This window comes from Pseudorasbora parva, chromosome 3 (genome assembly GCF_024679245.1).
Source record: "Pseudorasbora parva isolate DD20220531a chromosome 3, ASM2467924v1, whole genome shotgun sequence".
Taxonomy (NCBI): domain Eukaryota; kingdom Metazoa; phylum Chordata; class Actinopteri; order Cypriniformes; family Gobionidae; genus Pseudorasbora; species Pseudorasbora parva.
This window is the reverse complement of record NC_090174.1, coordinates 28525013-28546757: the sequence shown is the minus strand read 5'-3', so window position 1 is coordinate 28546757 and position 21745 is coordinate 28525013. Positions and strand designations below refer to the sequence as shown.

At 37.1% G+C, this 21745-nt stretch overlaps 1 protein-coding gene across 2 annotated transcripts in view; it reads left to right on the top strand.

Moving 5' to 3' along the window:
- tmem8b (transmembrane protein 8B) overlaps positions 1-21106 on the top strand; it is a 183356-nt gene extending 162250 nt beyond the window's left edge. For both annotated transcript variants that reach the window (XM_067438293.1, XM_067438295.1), the window contains 5 exons: positions 788-930; positions 3611-3789; positions 4348-4494; positions 7378-7494; positions 19787-21106. In XM_067438293.1, the coding sequence (XP_067294394.1) occupies positions 788-930; positions 3611-3789; positions 4348-4494; positions 7378-7494; positions 19787-20122 (922 nt within the window). In that variant the 3' untranslated portion in view covers positions 20123-21106. The remainder of the gene's footprint in view (positions 1-787; positions 931-3610; positions 3790-4347; positions 4495-7377; positions 7495-19786) is intronic.
- Positions 21107-21745: the final 639 nt, after the last annotated feature.

Below are 21745 nucleotides of genomic sequence, written 5' to 3'. Positions count from 1 at the left end.
AATTAAAACAGCTTTTTTTTTCTATGTGAATATATAGTAAAGTGTAATTTATTCCTGTGATCAAAGCTGAATTTATCATCATTACTCCAGTCTTCAGTGTCACATGATCCTTCACAAATCATTCTCATATGAGGATTTTATATTTTATAATCGAGAAACATTTATGTTTATTATCTGTGTTGAAAACGGTTGTTGTGGAAACCATGATGAATTTTATTTTTCAGGATTCTTTGATGAATAGTAAGTTCAATGGACAGCATTTATTTGCATTTATTAAATCAATTATTATCTTTTGTAAAATAAAAATATATTTTTTAGCCTAGAAATCTTGACGCACCCTAGCGGCAGCAAATCGTATCTGCCGCGAGTATCAACTCTCAATACACGTCTGAGCTGTAAAAACCAAACTCTATTCAGGCCAATCACATCGTGTATAGAGTCAGTGGGCGGAGCTTAGCATAATGACGGCAGAGTTGCGCTTGTGTACTGCCTGTCAGAAGCTGGTGAACGACGGTCTTCCAATTCGGCTTTGGCTGCGACTCTGGAAGACAGAACGGCACTGAAGTCATTCTTAAAAAGAGAAGATGTGTTCAGAGTTTTGCCGACTGGATATGGCGTAAAAGTTAGTATGATCATGTCTGCGATAAATTATATAGGTAAAAAAAAAAAGGGTATTATGACATTTCTGTCCCCCTCACTTCTGAAAAGATGGCTTGATACCCCCCTGCTTGCAAGTATTTCTAAAAGCTTCTACTTTGATTCTTATTATCTCCACATTCTTCTGTAGGTTTGAGGTGTGTTCGAATGTAACAGCTGAGGTTTACCTTCGCTCTTACCTGACCCCCTGCATCAATGACTGCGGCACCTATGGCCAGTGCAAACTCCTGCGCACCAACAACTACCTGTATGCTGCATGCGAGTGTAAAGCAGGTGAGAACTCTTAGGGCGCATCTCAATCATCTTCCTAGTTCAGTTGTCAGGGCACTGATCAGAGAGTCAGCCCATCATGTCCTGAGCAGTGCCCTGACTACTGAACCTTAGTCTTTCATAACCCATGTGTTCTCTTATAGAAAATGAGTGGGGTACATGAGTCATAACTTTGAGAAGGAAAAAAATGGATTGTCTTCGAATTTGATGCTGCGTGTACTAAATTTGCAGTTTCAGATATACAAGAAGATGTTTATGGCTGGGAATCAGCAAAAAACTGGCAATATATTGCATTTTCTTTTCATTCGGTTCTCTTTTGTATGCAATGTACAGTACTTACAATAATTCTTAAAAGTTTGGGGTCGTTTTGGATTTTTTTAAATGATTTTTACAATCTCTAAATGCTCTTACTGTAAAACAGTGAAATATTATAATAAAAATATATTTTTTAATGTATTCCTGTAATGGTAAAGCTGAATTTTCAGCATTAATTGCCTTCGGTCCATGTGACTGAAGGCAATTAATGCTGAAAATTCAGCTTTATCATCCTTCAGAAATCATTCTATGCAGATTTGGTGTTCAAAAAGTTTAATACATTTTTGGGGAAACAGTGAAACATTTTTTTTAAGGATTTTTTTGTTGAATAGAGAGTTTAAACAGCATTAGATAAGCATTTTTTAATGCACAAATGTTACATAAAGTAGAAAGTGTGTTTACTGTCACTTTTAATCAGTCTAATGTGTCCGTGATGAATAAAATCATCAAAAACAACAAAAATCTTGCTGGCCTTAAACTTCTGATACTGTATATTATTAATGTACATAAGTGTTAATAATTGAGTGCACATTTACCTAATGCCACAAATTGTTTTACCTTTTTAGTTTGACTTGATTGTATGGCTTGTATTGTTCTTTAAAAATATAGCATTTCATTTATTTATTTATTGTAGTAGTAAACTGCAATAAAATAAGATAAAACTAGACATATGAATTAAGTCACAAATGAAACGAGGCATCAAAATCCCCGCAGTGATCTGTAGAGGTGGCATACAGGGCAATTTTAGGTTGTGACACATGTGCTTGAAAACTCCTTGACACTTCTTTTTAGTCAAATAAAGGAGCAGGACTTCTGTGTCATTTAACAAAGTGAACAAAGGAGACATCACTCTAGCGGTTAATATGTTGATAACCACTGTAATATTTTATAATTCCATTTCATATTTTTCTCCTCTACTGTCAGATGCCAATCAAAGTTAATTGGCATGTTAAATGTTTCAATTACACATGTGCCAATCATGTCGCTCTATAACGATGAGATCGCAAATCAAGTGGTTTTTAATTAGAGGACATTTGATGATCCTGAGAAATATGCTAATCACAACCTCTCAATTACAGCGCCATTATGAAGCTCTGGTGCCTCGTTTCCCCTTTCCCTCTAGATTCCTACCCATAGTTTCTTTTGTCATTAGCATAGACAAATTTACCCTTTTAATGAATGTTTTCTAGCAAACAGCTTAGTGCTGAGATACAGCATGCATGCAAAGCTCTTCTCTGTTCTCGAGTGTCTGGTAAAGCTCAATTGACTGTCTTTGTCGACACTCAGTGAGACTTCAATCACTACATGCCTTTGAGGATTTTTGTTTTTGGTGTGGCTAATTAAGGCTTCCTAATCAGAGAGATTTGTGATATGTTTTCTGGCATTTTCTATGAGAGGTTAGAGGGACAGCGCATCTATTTCCTTCATGGTGTTTATATAACAGTAGGTTGCCTGAATCCAATCTATATTTATGAAGCTGTTTACAACAGCTGACAGATGAGGAGCAGAATGTGTGTGCGAACCTGGGAGAAAGTACATGTGTATTTATAAGGTGTTTTGTTATATATATATAAATATATATATTTTTTACATGCCTATGCTTGTCATTTATTTATTTTATTATTTGTAGCTTAGTTTGCTTTGAGGACATGGACAACAGTATTATTTACACACATTACCGTTCAAAAGTGTGGGGTCTGTATGAATTTTTAAACGTTAATTAAACATTTTTTTAAAGAAAAGTCTATTGTGCTCACCAAGGCTGCACTGAAAATAACTATTTTCTTTTTGAGTATATTTTAAAATGTAATGTATGTGATGGCGAAACTGAATTTTTAGCATAAATTCCTTCAGTCTTCAGTGTCACATGATCCTTCAGAAATCATCTCCTGAACATTTTTTTTTGTTATTAATGTTGAAAACAGTTGTGCTTCTAAATATATTTGTGGAAGTGCATTACATTTTTCTACCTGGATTATTTGATGAATAGAAAGAACAGCATTTATTTGAAATCTTTTATAACAGTTTTTGATCAATTTAATGAATCTTTGCTGAATAAAAGTATACTTTTTTCCTTTCTTTAAAAAAAGTCTTAACAAAACCCAAAATTTTCGAACAGTATACTTAGTTTTAAAGGAATAATGCATAGGAATAATGCAAAGGAAAAACTTTGACTTACTTTTTTTCTGCTGAACATAAAAGACTATTTAAAGATTAATGTTTCCACATTCTTGCCCATGTAATTACAGTGAACAGGGACGTAAGCTTTGAAGATTTACGCTTAACTTTTTTTTGCTGTATCTTGTAGTAAGCAGAACTATGTTAAGTCCAGCTTAGAGTAGTCTGTAACACGTGTGTTCTTCTCTAGGCTGGGATGGCTGGGGTTGCACGGACAACACAGAGGCTTACTCGTATGGGTTTCAGCTGCTCTCAACTCTCCTTCTGTGCCTCAGCAACCTGATGTTTGTCCCACCTGTGACCATCGCCATCCGCAGTCATTACCTGCTGGAAGCATCTGTCTATATTTTCACCATGTTCTTTTCCACTGTAGGTAGATCTGGTTAACCAATCAAAACATGCCAAAAATTAGGCATTTCGACTGCTAGTTGCATGTTGACATACAGTATATACACCGATCAGCCACCAGGGAATACCGTTTTCATGAAAGGGAGTAATACATGGTCTGCAACAATGCTTAGGTAGGTGTTCGTGTCAAAGTGACATCCACATGGATGGCAGGATCCAAGGTTTCCCAGCAGAACATTTCAAGATAAACAAAGAGATTATAAAAGGAATAATCCCAATTCTTTATGCTGATTGGGTGACCAACGGTTGAAGTCATTATAACTTAAAAATGAACATAACAGACCAGTCAGATTACAGAATTGGAACTAACTGTTACATAATTTATATTTTATGCTAGATTTGCATTCTGTTTTTCTCCAGCTCTGGAAAACCATGCCTAAATAATGTAATAATCGTTTGGTTTATAATTGGCTGCTTAAGTATGGAGATTTTAGTTAAGAACCAGTGACATGGCAGAGTATCATATATTATTCATGCTTCCTCTGACCTCTTTTGTTTTCATCTTTCACCCCTGAACAGTTTTATCATGCTTGTGACCAGCCAGGCATTGTGGTCTTCTGCATCATGGAGTACGACGTGCTGCAGTTCTGTGACTTCCTCGGCTCACTCATGTCTGTATGGGTCACTGTCATCGCCATGGCCAGACTCAAATCCATTATCAAACAGGTACAAATCACATTCAGTTACCATAAACCTTAGTTCTTCACTCTGTGCTCATAAAGTTTTTAGTTGTTGCTTATATTCAATTAGCTCAAATATTTATGTATGTGCAGTAACTGCATTAAATAAAAAAATATATAAACCATGTTGAAATTTAGCGTAACCTACTGTTAAAGGACAACTCCGGTGAGAAATGAACCTAGGGGTAAAAACAGATTATCTATAACGCCTGTATATGGGGCAATGGGTAAGTGAAATTAAATCGCTAGTTAATACCACTAACAAGGCTAAAAATAGCTTCACACTAACACGGTAGCATAATGAGGGTCCCTACATGCAAACCGAAGCATTGAGAACTTTGTAAGTGTACAAACAGTTTAATAAGAAGATACTTTATAAACACAGTCCATTACACGTTTACGGACAGGCGCCATCTTGGAAAACAGTCTCGACGAGTCAAACCACGAACGCTGTGCTAAGTGATGAACTGGGACTTGGAATCTCATATGGTCCGTTGTTTTCGGAAGAAAGCACTGAACACAAAAGAGAAAACAAATAAATAAAAATAAAAATAAAAATGCCCATGTTATTAGATTGAGCCTTGTTAGTGGTATTAACTAGCGATTTAATTTTATTTAATCTGTGCCCCATAGATAAGCGTTATAGATAATCTGTTTTTAAGATAAAATTCTTTACATTCCTGTGATGTCAATGCTGAATTTTCAGTCTTCAGTGTCACGAGATGCTTCAGAAATCATTCTATGGTGATCTGCTGCTCAGCAATTTCTTGTTTTTATCAACGTTGAATAGAAAGTTTAAAAGAACAGCATTTATTTGAAATATAAATCTATTGTGATAGATAAAAAGTAATAATAAATGTATAATCTATTTAAAGCATCCTTGCAGAGGATGCAAAAGTATTAAACAAATTTATTTTAAAAAAAGACTATTAAAAAGACTATACTGCATTTTTTAAAGGACAACTCCGGTGAGAAATGAACCTAGGGGTAATTAACAGATGGTTACAGAGTAGATCATTCTCTGGGATGCGTTTTCATGAAAATCGAATGTAAAGAGTTTTATCTCTAAAAACAGATTATCTATAACACTAGTCTATGAGGCACAGATTAAATAAAATTAAATCGTTAGTTAATACCACTAACAAGGCTCATAACATGGGCATTTTTATTTTTATTTATTTATTTTCTCTTTTGTGTTCAGTGCTTTCTTCCGGAAACAACGGACCATATGAGATTCCAAGTCCCAGTTCATCACTTAGCACAGCGTTCATGGTTTGACTCGTCAAGTTTTCCAAGATGGCGCCTGTCCGTAAACGTGTAATGGACTGTGTTTATAAAGTATCTTCTTATTAAACTGTCTGTACACTTACAAAGTTCTCAATGCTTCGGTTTGCATGTAGGGACCCTCATTATGCTACCGTGTTAGTGTGAGGCTATTTTAGCCTTGTTAGTGGTATTAACTAGCGATTTAATTTCACTTACCCATTGCCCCATATACAGGCGTTATAGATAATCTGTTTTTAAAGATAAAACTCTTTACATTCGATTTTCATGAAAACGCATCCCAGAGAACGATCTACTCAGTAACCATCTGTTAATGACCCCTAGGGTAATTTCTCACCAGAGTTGTTCTTTAATAAATTTGTTTAATACTTTTGCATCCTCTGCAAGGATGCTTTAAATAGATTATACATTTATTATTACTTTTTATCTATCACAATAGATTTATATTTCAAATAAATGCTGTTCTTTTAAACTTTCTATTCAACGTTGATAAAAACAAGAAATTGCTGAGCAGCAGATCACCATAGAATGATTTCTGAAGCATCTCGTGACACTGAAGACTGAAAATTCAGCATTGACATCACAGGAATGTGACATTTTAAAATATATATAAAAAGGAAACGGTTATTTTAAATTGTAATAATATTTCACTATAGTACTGTAATTGTGATCAAATAAATGCAGCCTTGATGAGCCTCCTTTCAAAGACATACAAATTTTAACCAACTTCAAACTTTTAAAAGATAGTGTAAGTATTCAAAATCGGCCACTGTATATAATAACCACAATCTGATGGTTAAAATTACATATGAAGACCCTGGGGCCCAGAAATGCAGGATATTTCTTGTGTCATCAATTTCTATAAATTCGTTTCGTGTGATTCATAGAGGCCAGTAGTTTTTCATGGACTTTATTGCCAAGAAAAGAGCTTTCCAAGATGTGCAAGAGAGCAGAAATTTTGTCCACCTCAGTAAACAGCTTACACAGAGTATAAATAAACGAATGTCAGCAGTCTGTCATCTGCTGTCATAATGATGGTGACATTTCGCTGTGGAACAGAGTAAATATAGGTGGACACATTCAGGTGTATGTATGTGCACAATCTCTTTAGTTCACTCCTCAGCTGCTCAACTGCAGAGGGAAAGAGGAAGGTTTAAGGAAAGATAGTAAGAATGTGATTAACAGTGTGTTTCAGTTACTTAGAATGTATGAAGACATGAAGTGAGGGGGCTTCTTCTTGTGAAGAGACTATCTAATGGATAGAATAAGAAAAAGCAGCTCTCCTTAGCTTTTAAAATAGCTTTTGTATATGACAGGTGATTGCGTGCGCGCCTGTGAATGTGTTTTGCTGAGTGCTGCAGTTTGCAGACACTAATCAAATCACCAATGTCACAACAGTTCTGAACTTCATGCAGGAAGGAAAGACGACGGGAAGGATATTTATAGCCGCACCTCTCTTTACTTGCAGTAAGCCTGGCCAAAGCAAGTTGGCCCTAATTAGACTGGGGATTCACTATCGCCTCTAGACATGATGAGTTGTCGATGTTTGAACTAACATTCTCCCTCTTTCCTGCTCTCCTACCAGGTGCTGTACTTGCTGGGGGCGATGGCTCTGTCCATGGCCTTACAGCTGGACCGTCATGGCCTGTGGAACCTGCTGGGGCCCAGCCTTTTCGCTTTAGGCATCATGGCCATCGCCTGGGTAAGTAGCGTTGTGCACATTCATAGATTTCATGTTTCACTGTAAAGCATCTGTTAAATGTGTAATAAATTAATAAAATGCCACCTGATGAAACATCCTGCTTAAATCAGCACATGGTGATGAGCTGGTCTTTAGAAGTACGGTTTAAAGGACAACTCCGGTGAAAAATGAACCTAGGAGTAATAGTAACAGATGGTTAACCAATTAGATCGTTCTCTGGGATGCGTTTTCATAAAAATCAAATGTAAAGAGTTTTATCTCTAAAAACAGATTATCTATAACGCCTGTATATGGGGCATGGGATAAAATTAAATCGCTAGTTAATACCACTAACAAGGCTCAAAATAGCCTCACACTAACACGGCAGCATAATGAGGGTCCCTACATGCAAACCGAAGCATTGAGAACTTTGTAAGTGTACAGACAGTTTAATAAGAAGATACTTTATAAACACAGTGCATTACACGTTCACGGACAGGCGCCATCTTGGAAAACAGTCTTGACTAGTCGAGCCACGAACGCTGTGCTAAGTGATGAACTGTGATTTGGAACCTCATATGGTCTGTTGTTTCCGGAAGAAAGTTAGTCAACCATAAATTTTAATAAACAGATATAATTGATGCATTTCCATGTAATTAGATTTCACAAACTTAATTCCAATCGACCAGCTCACTTAGCACAGCGTTCGTAGCTCGGCTGGTCGAGTTTTCCAAGATGACTCCTTTTTGTAAACTCGTAATGTTCTAAAGTATCTTCTTATTAAACTGTCTGTACACTTACAAAGTTCTCAATGCTTCGGTTTGCATGTAGGGACCCTCATTATGCTGCCGTGTTAGTGTGAGGCTATTTTTAGCCTTGTTAGTGGTATTAACTAGCGATCTAATTTCACTTATCCTGTGCCCCATATACAGGCGTTATAAGCTAATCTGTTTTTAGAGATAAAACTCTTTACATTCGATTTTCATAAAAACGCATCCCAGAGAACGATCTACTCGGTAACCATCTGTTAATGACCCCTAGGGTCATTTCTCACCGGAGTTGTCCTTTAAGTTGGTCTTAGCTGATTTTAAAGCTACACTGTGTAACTTTTTTAGTTTATTCTAAGCTAAAAACACTTAGTTCTTTCAAAAATATATGTGCTCATTAGTGTATATTTACTTCTTTCAAGTAATAAAGTATTCTCGTAAGTTTATAATATGCCATTGAAAATACATACGGGTGAGGGGTTCGAATGCTGGTCGCCATGTTGCTCCTCCATCTTGAAAGTACATTAGCCAAAGAGGGACATACCCATAAATTCAAGCTTCGCCTTTCGCGTTTTAACACTCGATGGCACCGTGTCGAATGTGAAGATGGGGATTGCCATGTTAATCTTGGACTAAATCGGCCTCCGTAGGAGTTAAAACGAAATCACAATTGAGAGGAACAGAAACTATTATTCACTGGATGGTCATATACCTTTTCACCGCTAGATGGGGGAAAATATCACACAGTGTAGCTTCAACAGGTCAGCTAATCTCCCGGCCTGACTTTGTAACCTCTATATATTACTTTTCAGCCCCTGGTAAATTTATTGTGCTTTGTTATCGATGATTCTTTGGTTCTGCTCTTTAAAACTATATTTGCAAAGCGACCTTGGGTGTTGGCAATCCGCTATACATTTTTTTAAATAATTATTATTTAGCTGGGATAGCCGGACAGCCAGCTGTTCTTCCAGTCTGTTTAGCTAAAATGCTAACCAGAATAAATAACAGGGAAAACAAAGATTTTCAGCTTTCTAAATGGATATTTATTTGTAAATGTACTGTACTAAATACATCATATTATAAGGCAATGTGCCTGTGTGTCCAAAAATAGCCATGGTCTTTCAACAGATCCTGCAGTTAAATGCCAGCACTAGGTTTTTTCTTTTTTTTTCTTTGAATGTTGAGTGACAACAAGCACCTTTTCAATATCTATAATTGATGAAGGCATTTGGAGTTACCCAGGGCTGCATTTATCTGTGCATTAGCATGGTGTGGCATTCAAATTTTCTCTGTTCTGTCAGTATTAGAGACCCACTCGCTGTTCCATTACCAGGCAGCTTGTACTTTATGCTAATTCCTCTAGTGACCGCACTGTTTTTTCTGAAGTGAGAAGATAAAAAAAGGGTGTTGCACAAGGAAAAATCTTTGCCAGAGCCTCTGGCAATTTACAGTTGAGTGAGAGAAGCACGTCTTCCCTTGAGTCGAATGTGCTGGTGGATATACTGTACATGCAGAGCGAAGAGGAGCCTCACTTCTTCTGCAGCTACAAAGATATATTGTGTGAGAGAGAAATAATGAGAGAGAATAGCAAATGTTCAACAAAACTATGACTTAATCTTTCGACTCTGAACTCACCGAAGGCACTAATAAAGCTTCTAAGAACAGAATAAACACATAGGGACAGAATTAACCTGTGCTTTTGATACAAGTTAACACTTTTTTGACAATTAAACCATTAGTAATTGCAAAATTTCACCATAAAAGATGGTTAAAAAATTCATGAATAACTAGATTTGCAAGGCAGCAAAAGAATGGTGTAAAAAATTCAGTCCATCTTATTAATTAAATAACTTTATTATTAATAGAGCACTATAAAAAACACTTTAAACATTAAGCATTACGTGCTAGGAACACATGAATAGTCTGAAATGTTCTTGCCTTTCTGAATGTAAGATTGAGAGACCAGTGTAAAGATTACTCTAATTCTGTCTAAAATTCATTGATTGTGACATGAGTGTCAAATACGCACGTCTGTCATCTCCATGGCACATAATTGTTCTTTGTAGTTAAAACATGTCAATTGACTCCTCCATTTCAATGCTCCCGAGCATACGCAAACACAGTACAAAGTGTCCCACTGGTTTCTTTTTTTTTTCTTTTTTTTCACTGAGAAAAAAGGTATAACTTATAAAGCTTGTGATATTCTACATCCACATAATTTGTTTTAGTGCAGTTTATTATTATCTTCAGTGATCCTCTTGTTTTTGGCCTCTGCATTCTGAATATACACAGATGAGCTCAAATTAGTTCAGTCGTGATGACCACAGTTGATTAGACCTGAATTTTTTATATATTTTTTTATGTTTAGTGATGAGTTTTGAAGTCTGAACTACACCAACTACCAACATTATATCATATAGCATTAGAAAAAAAGACTATTTACTTGCTGTTCATCAGTTATTCATTATTTTTAAAGATAAAAAAAGATAAAATCTCAAAAGGAGATCAAAAGGGGAAAAAAATAATTAAAAAAAAATCACAATTCATGGTTAGTCCATTCATTTTGAAAGGTTTATGCTACTTAAAATTAATTTCTTTGGAAAAGGAATGGGATTTTTTCTTCCAGAATAATATTCATAGACAGCGAGAAAGATAATTATTTCCTAGTCTCACCCTTAGAGCGTGCATTGAGCGTGCAAGTTTTGAGTTTCATTTCTTATATCCAATAACAACCACAATTTGAATTCTAACACTTTAAATCAAATTACACTTGCTAGAGGAATACCCATATTATTTTTACATAACAGTAGAATAATTCTTGAGTAGCACCTACAAACCAATAAAGGCACCGGATGTTTAAAACACAGTGTTTTGAGAGGACCCTTTGGAATTGTCAGTGTGATTGTCTTGCCTGATCAGTCCTTCACAGCGCTTCATAATATGACTGGTTTTGGTTATTGCTAAAATAGTTCTTGCTAAAATGACCTGCTTAAGATCATGGCACAGCAGTTTATTGGAGGTCCACATTTTAACTAAGCCATAATAAAGTAAGTAACAAGAAACATTTTTTTTTTTAAATAAAATAATTGTATTTTAGCAATAAAACTTGAGAAATTGCAAGAAAAATGTTTCCCTTGTACAATTGAGCATTAAGGCTTTCAGTGTGAATGTATAAACCCTAAAGCCCGAGACAATTTTCACAGGTAAAAAACCCCCAAAAAACTACCAATTACGTTTACAGACAGCCTCCAAAACTTTTATCAGTCATAAAAAAAATTTGGATCGGGTTTTTTTTGTTGTTGTTGCATTTTTCGCATCCATAGCAAGCATTTTGATAGGGGTTTTGATCATTCAGAGCCATTGCATGACTAAAACGCATACTAAAAGTTCGGACTCTTTGTGCAAAGACCTTAACGCTCAAAATTAATTGGTTTGAGTAGGATAAACTTTAATTAAACAAATCAGTCCAATCAAATTAACCTTAAGGAGTATTTAGAAATTAATTTTGCTTTTGAGTTCACAAAACTAACACATTTTAGGTCATCTGAATTGTTTTATTGTTTTGGGTGGTTTGGGAGCAGATTTATGTTAAATGTTCAATATTCCCGTACTCATTTAGCAATTGCTGTGCTATGCTAATGCTAACAAAGCATTGCGTTACCAATAAGCAAGTTACCATTTACATAATTAGCTAAAGCTAGCCAAGTTTCAAAATGTATGAGTACAAAATAAAAATCTGCCAGTTTTGCTTAAACTTTGAATTTCTTAACTTAAACGTTTTGATGTAACTGGTTACCTCCACACACACATATATATATATATATATATATTTATATTTATATATATTTATATATATATATATATATATATATATATATATATATATATATATATATATATATATATATATATATATATATATAATTTTTTTTTTTTTTTTTTTTTTTTTTTTTTGCCAACTAGTTCAGGTTTACATTCAATTAGGCCCTGATGCAGTAAAGCTGAGCAATTTAATTTCATTCCACTTTCCTATGCTTCACATGTCCCCCCTTACATATAAAATATTTTATTGTTTTAGTGTTGCTGTGGAATTTGGAGGAGGTCTTTGCAAACTTTCTGTGGTCATCAGCAGTAATGCTTCCAAAGCACTGGTTTGCTCGTATGGCTCTGTTCCATAAACGGTGATCCATGACTCATGTGGTTTATTGTTCTGAGCTTCAGCAACTCTACTTTATAGCTCCTCTGACATATATTGTGAAATAGTACATGCTATGCTATATATACTGTTTGGAATCCTATGATATATTTTACTCATTGAATTTCTGTTGAGTATTTCTATATTTTTTTTAAAACTAATTTTAAACAGAATGCTAAGATGTAAATTTAAATCAAATTTAAAGTATCAAATACTATTTAAAAAATTGCAGAGAGAAAACTAAGTACTTCTCGTGAACGTAAAAGGCAGCAGATATGAAGGTATATTTTAAATCTATTTAATCCTTTAAAAAAAAACATTCCTCAAAAAGAAACCGGTAAAACATCTATTTTTAAATATTAAATATTTTTGTGTAGTACTATTTGTATACTTTTATAGTGTTTAATATTTTATACTGTTTAGTTTTAATTTACTTACATTTCAGTTAGTTGACAAGGCAACTCATTTTATTTCAGCTTTATTACAATAAATAAAAGGTTTAATTATATAGTTAACAATATCAACAGTGATTTGTTGATTGTATAAATTGTATTTCATCAGAATACATGCAAATTTGTAATGGCATCATTGGAGAAACATACTCTTTGTGGCCAGAGGGTGTAATTATAGCATCTACCAGCAGGGGCTAACTGAGCCATGCTAACCAATTTCTATTTAAAGGGTTAGTTCACCCAAAAATGATTTCATTAATTACTCACCCTCATGTCGTTCGACACCCGTAAGACCTTCGTTCATCTTCGGAACACAAATAAAGATATTTTTGTTGAAAGCTGATGGCTGAGAAAGGCTCCAGAAAGGCCTCCATTGGCATTCAGTATATTTCCACTCACAAGACCTATAAAGGCACTAAACACATCGATACAACGTCCATCTCACTACAGTAGTACAATAATTTGATGAAGCGACGAGAATAGTTTTTGTGTGCAAAAAAAATCTAAATAATGACTTTATTCGCCAAGTTATTGTCTTCCGTGTACATTTACATTTAATCATTTAACAGACGCTTTTATCCAAAGCGACTTACAAAAAAGGGGAGAGCAATAGAAGCAACGAAACAAACAAGGCCAACAACCTGTAAGAGCTGTAAGAAGTCACAGTTAATCAAGCACTGTACACAAACATTTTTTTTTTGATATATGGATATTTAAGTGCTATTCTTTATTGGTCAGGTGCAATTAGAAAAGATATGTCTTAAGATGTTTCTTAAAAATGGCTACAGACTCAGCAGCACGAATTGAGATCGGCAGTTCATTCCACCAGGTGGGAACGGTCCAGGAAAAGGTCCGTGAGAGCGATTTCATGCTTCTTTGGGATGACGTGAGGTCTCGGGCGTGAACTCAGCGATAGCGGCGCTCCTCCTCCTCTTCCGGGTCATGTATCTGAACGGAGGATCTGAGTCATATTCTCGCGCATGCGTCGAGTTCACGTCAATAACTTGGTGGATAGAGTCGTTATTTCGATTTTTTTTTTCTTTTTCGTCGCATTGTAAAATTATAATACAGCTACTGTAGTGAGATGGACTTTGTATTGATGTGTTTAGTGCCTTTATAGGTCTTGTGAGTGGAAATATACTGAATGCCAATGGAGGCCTTTCTGGAGCCGTTCTCAGCCATCAGCTTTCAACAAAAATATCTTTATTTGTGTTCCGAAGAGGAATGAAGGTTTTACGGGTGTCGAACGACATGAGGGTGAGTAATTAATGAAATCATTTAAATTTTTGGGTGAACTAACCCTTTAACAAAGCTTCTATTGTGAGGTAAATATATATTCACTGAGTTTTGTGCATGATGCAACATCTCAAAGACAGAATGATAAATAACTGCTGAAAAACAAAATTATGTTGAGTAGCTTGTGGACTAATAGTTAATCTCGCACTCATAAATTGTAGCATTTCTCTCAGATTTGTTACTAGATTTGAGGTGTGAAGCATACGTGTTTCCGCTTGTGTCCAGGCATCATTGATTCATGCCAATCAATATCTGAAGGCATATCCTGCTTGGCTGATGAATTCTTGGAAATATTTTAGTGCATATCTCTCAGAGATGGTTAGACGAAATAGAGTGATTCATCTCAGGAGCAGCCTGTAGTGTTTGAGGATGTGGTCAGGATCGTAGGTGTTGGATTCCAACCCTTCTGTCAAAACAGCTGCCTTATAATGTGAAATATAAATGAGAATCAATTTCAATGAAAGTCAAAGAGAACATATGGTAGTCACGCACATTTTGAGGGTAATCCTGCATTTATAAACCGTATATGCACGGCATGAAGGCATGGACATCTGTGGTTTGCTGTGATGAAGTTGTGTTTTTTCCATTGTAATGGTATAGTTTAGGTTGGGTTGGTACAGATTAGGTCCATCGGTTAAATGTCACATTTAAAGCTCGTCCATTTTCCTTTCTCTCCTTTTGCAACATGCACCTGTTATGTGCCGGAGTGATTAATGAGTGAAGAACTGTTGACAGTGGGCAGGATGTTTCTTTCCTATAATGGTTTATACTGGGGAACTCATTATAAGCTCAAAATGATACTGAAATTTACGTCCACTGTAAAAAAAAAAAAGGTCATCTAACCTAAAAATGTCTAACATTAACTATTTTGCCAAAACTTTTGGGACGCCTGCTTTTATATGCACACAAACTTTAATGACATCCCATTCTTAATCAGTAGGGTTTAATATGGAGTTGGTCCACCCTTTGCAGCTATAACAGCTTTAACTCTTCTGGGAAGGCTTTCCACAAGGTGTAGGAGTGTGTTTATGGGAATTTTTAATCATTCTCCTAGAAGCGCATATGTGAGGTCAGGAACTGATGTTGAAAGTGAAGGTCTAGCTCGCAGTCTCCGCTCTAATTCATCCCAAAAGTGTTCTATCGGGTTGAGGTCAGGACTCTGTGCAGGCCAGTCAGGTTTCTCCACACAAACTCGCTCATCCATGTCTTTATGGACCTTGCTTTGTGCACTGGTGCGCAGTCATGTTGGAGCTGAAAGTGGCCATCCCTAAACTGTTCCCACAACTGGGAACATGAAATTGTCTAAAACGTATTGTATGCTGAAGCATTAAGAGCACAATGCATTCAGACGAGTACCGTTCTCTTCATCCATTGGATTGCCAGATAGAGAAGCGTGATTAATCACTCAAGAGAACACGTCTCCACTGCTGTAGAGTCCAGTGGTGGCGTGCTTTACATCACTGCATCTGATGCTTTGCAGTGCACTTGTTGATGTAAGGCTTGGATGCAGCTGCTCGGCCATGAAAACCCATTCCATGAAGCTCTCTACACATTGTTATTTTGCTAATCTGAAGGCTACATTTACATTTAATCATTTAGCAGACGCTTTTATCTAAAGCGACTTACAAAAAAGGGGAGAGCAATAGAAGCAACAAAACAAACAATGCCAACAACCTGTAAGAGCTGTAAGAAGTGTCTCAGTTAATTAGCACAGTACAGTTTTTTTTTGAGACAAACAAACAAACAAAAATTAATGGATAGTTAAGTGCTATTCTTTATTGGTCAGGTGCAATTGGAAAAGATATGTCTTAAGATGTTTTTTTAAAAACAGACTTGGCAGTCCGAATTGAGATCGGCAGGTCATTCCACCAGGTGGGAACGGTCCAGGAAAATGTCTGTGAGAGCGATTTCATGCCTCTTTGGGATGGAACCACGAGGCACCGCTCACTCGCAGAACGCAAGCTTCTGGAGGGTGTGTAAGTCTAAACAAGCGAGTTTACATATATTGGTGCAGAGCCAGTGGTTGTTTTGTAGGCGAGAACTAGTGCCTTGAATTTGATGCGAGCGGCCATTGGCAACCAGTGCAGTCTGATGAAGAGAGGCGTGACATGCGCTCTCTTCGGCTCATTAAAGACCACTCTCGCCGCTGCATTCTGGGTCAGCTGCAAGGGTTTGATAATGCATGCTGGAAGCCCAGCCAGAAGAGCATTACAATAGTCCAGTCTGGAGAGAACAAGAGCTTGAACCAGTTGTTGTGCAGCCTGTTCTGATAGGAAGGGTCTAATCTTTCTAATGTTGTATAAAGCAAATCTGCAGGACCGGGCTGTTGCAGTAATGTGGTCAGTGAAGTTTAACTGGTCATCAATCACAACTCCAAGGTTCCTGGCTGTCCTGGATGAAGTTTGGTTGATGAACCAAGCTGAATGGAGAAGTTTTGATGAAGTGCTGGGTTGGTTGAAACAACAAGTAATTCTGTCTTTCCAAGATTGAGTTGAAGGTGATGATCCTTCATCCAGTCAGAAATGTCTGTCAGACTGGCAGCGATACGAACACTGACTGTAGGATCATCTGGTTGAAATGAGAAGTAGAGTTGAGTGTCATCAGCATAGTAGTGGTAGGAGAAGCCATGTTTCTGAATGACAGAGCCTAATGATGACATGTAGATGGAGAAGAGAAGTGGTCTGAACTGAACTGAGCCCTGGGGAACCCCAGTAGCTAGATGATGTGACTTAGACACTTCACCTCTCCATGACACCATGTAGAGGTGAAGACCAGAGAGGTAAGACCTGAACCACTGGAGAGCAGTTCCTGAGATCCCCGTCCTCTTAAGTGTTGACAGGAGGATCTGGTGGTTAACTGTGTCAAAAGCAGCAGACAGATCCGCAGGATGAGCACTGAGGATTTGGAAGCTGCTTTTGCCAGTCTCAGTACCTCAGTTACCGAGAGCAAGGCAGTCTCAGTCGAATGGCCGCTTTTTTTTAAAGCCGGATTGGTTGTTGTCCAGGAGGTTGTTCTGTTCAAGAAACACAGAACACACATGAAGTTCAGAAGGCTACATGAAGTTTGAAGTTCTGTAGCTAGTGGCTGTGCATAAAGCTGGCAACTTCTACATACACTGACCCTGCTCTGGGATTTTACTTGGCCTACCACTTCATGACTGAGTTGCTGTTGTTCCCAATTGCTTCCACTTTGTTATAATACCACTAACAGGAATACTTAGTAGTGAGGACATTTCATGAATTGAATTATTGCACAGGCAGCAACCTATCACGGTAAAACGCTTGAATTCACTCCTGAGAGCGATCCATTCTTTCACAAATGTTTGTAGAAGATTACAACATAAGTGCTAAGTGCTTGATTTTATACACATTTGGCCATGAAGTGATTTGAGTACCTGAAATCAATGATTTAGAGGGATTTACTTTTGGTAATACTTTTGGCAATATATATCTGAATTTCTTTTAAAAAAAATATGTTTATATGTTTATTCTGGTAAATTATATTCTCATTTCAAGGAAAACACAGGTAAGTAGAGAACCTGAAAAATGTTTGTACCTCTTCAATGTCTTTAAAGATAAAACTTTAGTAAAATAAATGGGTATTGGCATAAACACTGGGTGAATCACATCAGAACAATCCATAAAATGCATTGACAGAGAAATGCATGTTTAATAACCACCGTCAAGGCTGCTTCATTTAATAAACTTTCACAATCTGTGTGAGAGAAGATTCGGTGAGAATTCTTTTCATTGTATGCTTCTGTACATAATATAATGGTTTTGAAGCCTTTCCGGTACATTTTCAGATAAGGATCTTCTTTTGAGGTATGTGACTGTAATGTGACAGAGGACAAGAAAATAAATTATTCAGCTGTTAAAAAGTTTCACAAACTTTTTCAGTTTTGAAATGGCACAGGAAGCCAACGAATGCTGCAGTTGAATCAGTAATCAGAGGGAATATGAAATGTGTCAGAGGACCTGCACCTTCCTAGAGTACATGCAGCACAAATGTGATTGAGTTGTCAGCAGTCACCTGTGTGTGTGTGTGTGTGTGTGTGTGTGTGTGTGTGTGTGTGTGTGTGTGTGTGTGTGTGTGTGTGTGTGTGTGTGTGTGTGTGTGTGTGTGTGTGTGTGTGTGTGTGTGTGTGTGTGTGTTTGATTGACTGCTGCACATGCTTGACACCAGTAACAATGTAGAATCATGAGATTTAAAGTGTCTCGTCCATTTCAGCCCCTTGCTTTCAATCCTTGCTATACTGTCATAGGATCTTAAACCTCAGCTTTGAGTGTGTGCTAGAGCTCACATTGTATATTCTCTCAGCTGCACAGGACAGTTTTTCACAGTTAAAATTCATGCCATGGCCATAAAATTGTATCCTAGGGCAAAGTCTAGTCTACATGTTGTCAACATTATAACTGAAATGTCATGACAGACAGGGAGAAAAGGACAGCAATTCATTCTCTCTGCACTGTCAGCAAGGGAGGTCAATAATGACTAAGAAAAATATATAGTAGAACAAGTCTGATGGACAAAGACTAGATGCTGCTTGGTGCCCAAAAGTGCCTCTTCAGTTCTAACCGTAGAGTTTACATATGTTATACACATCTGTTAAGCTGTTTCTCTATGCTCGGCTGATAGATTAAGACCATGTAATTGCATTAGTAGGAGCATGAGCGGTGTGAAGAGTGTGTGGTGCGCAGTGTGGGAGGACAGCCTGCTTTACGGTGTTCATAAATATCAGGACCCCTACAGGCTGGAGAATTGAATTTCAATGAAGTCTGTAAATTGTATGTCCAACTTTAGAAGTGTGTGCGTTTGGATCCAACACTAATAGCAGTTGCTCGAGGACATCGGATCTTTATTGGTCTGAAGAAGCATCATGAGCATTAAATCAGACGGGACATGTACTAGGCCCAGCTCAGATTTTAGAGCCTAGTTCACAACTTTCACAAAAGTCAAAATTGAAAGATACTCAAGTTAAAATTATTATGAGATAATGTCATAGTTGTGACTTCATATTCAATCATTTTGATTTTTTCTTTTTCACTTAATATCTCATAATAAAAGGTCAAATTTATTACATAGTTGAAACTGAAATATACTTGTCAAAATTGAGATACTAAATTAATATAAAAAAGACAAGTTGAAATTGAGAAGTCCGATATGACAAAAATATTGGCATTTAGTCTCATTTGTTTCAATTTCGAGTTATGTAATTTCAAATGTGAGTTTTTAGCTGATAATTTACACCTTTTTGTTGGTCATAATTATGATTTACCAAAGCAGTGACAGAAATGGACTTCCACAGTTATGTTCAGTGACTGGCCTGGAATAATAATTTTACATGTAATCCAAGTTATTTGAATAGTTTTTTGTTCGTTGTTTTATAATCTGAGTTGCTCCTGCTGCAACGAGTTAACTGTACTGGAAGAAAGGAAAGGGTTAAGCTCAGTCTACGAGACGAGCAAAATTGGTAAACTTGATGATAGAGGTACCTCTGGTGCCCCATTGCCTTGTTGGTCCTTCTGCCTTATTAATTCATGCGTTTTAGACCATGCTGATTTATTCATGACAAAATGTGTCTCCTGCTCTGTGTTCTTCAGACTGTGCGCACCATCCGCCGGCGCCGCTGTTACCCGCCGACCTGGAAGCGCTGGGTCTTTTTCCTGTTCCCCGGCACCACCATTGCCACATCAGCGGTGGCCTTATACGCCTTCGTGGAGACAGAGGAGAATTACTTCTACATCCACAGCATCTGGCACATGCTCATCGCCGGGAGCGTTGGCTTCCTTCTGCCGCCTCGTGCCAAACCAGACGTGAAAGTCACTCCCCTGAAGCGGCGGCGAGGCTGCGGCTACCAACTCTGCGTGAACGAGCACGAGGAGATGGGACTGGTGGACCCAGCGATCATTACCATCAACAGCATATGCACCAGCTGATGATGTTTGATGCAGTTTAGCAACGTGGACTTTTATTTGCCTTTCCTCTCCTTCCTTTGGAATATAAAAACACGGAAAACAAAGCCAGAGAACTTACTGATGCACTGTAAATAACTTTTGACCGAGACACAGAAACGCGCATACACGTACAAGTTTTTTGTCATCGTTATTTGGATTACTATTATCGTTAATATCGTTTGCGTTGTGAGTATCTAAGAATGGTTCGTGTCAGTACAGCGATGCACTTTTATTAGTGCATTATTTAAAACGTCTGAGCTGATTTTTGCTGCTGCTACTTGACAGTGACTGTAAAATTGAAAAATGTGTCATGTAATTTATTCATTGTTTTCTGGCACTCAAATGACCAAATGTTTTATTGTGTTTAGATGATGCAAAGGAAGAACATTTTGTGGATGTATCAAGGGCACTGCTTTTTTAGTTTTCTTTCTAAACATCTTTTTGCACTGAGACACAAAAATGTGATACTGTACATTTTTTAAATATAAGTATAGTTATGATCCAGTCACAATGTGTACATGTACATGTATAGTATAGTTGTTTTCAGTGGAATGTCTGATTGTACTTTGGATTGCATTGTATTGCCTTTGCAGCATAATTGATTGTCGATTTATAGTGGGTTTAGGAAAGTATCCATTGCCAAGACCAGGTTTTAATACGAAACCTCAGATAAATAACCTCAAATTTCCTGTTGTATTTATCCTAGTAAGGATCAGAGGGAGACATTTTAAAGCAAAAGCAGATGATAAAACAAATAAATGTTTTATTTTTTCGGTATCAAATCGGATTCTTATTTAGCCCTGTGCAAGCGTAATGTGTTACTTCTTGAAAATGGCACACCGTATTTTGATGTCTGTGCGTAGATTGGCGTCTAACTCTAATATGCTAGAGAGATGAGAAACAGCAAGCAGAGGCCTCTGGGATTCAAAAACCCATTTTTAAATAAATAATTTCCTCCCAAATTCATATCATGACATCATCCTCTGTAAGTCAGTTGCTAGGATGATGCTTATGAGAACAGTTACCTTTGTGCTCTCATATCACACATCAATGTCACTTTCAATCTGAAACTACACTGAGCTTCAGGTCTTGAGGTCACACAATGATACAATATATCCTACCATAACTACCTTTGACTTGGGATGAATCATATGGAATGCTAGTTACTGTTATCGTCATACTCCAAACTGAACCTTTCTGCAACTTGCCAAACAAAAGAAACCACTTTGTTATAAGCAACACAATCATTGTCTTAATAGCCACATCACCCTGTAGCCCAACACTGGTTTTCCACTGAAGCTAAGCAGGGCTGAGCCATTCTAGGAAAACTAGGTTGCTGCTGGAAAGGGTGTTAGTAAGGCCAGCAGGGGGCGCTCACCCTAACACCCTAGTATAGTGATGGGGACACTGTACTTTAACACGCAGCGTCCTTCAGATGAGACATTATCCTGACTCTTTGTGGTCATTAAAAATTCCAGGTTGTCTTTCTTAGGGGTGTAACCCCAGCATCCTGCTGGCCACATTTCCCCATTGGCCTCTGTCCATCATGGCCTCCTAATAATCCCCATATCCTGATTGGCTTCATCACTCGGTCTCCTCTCCACC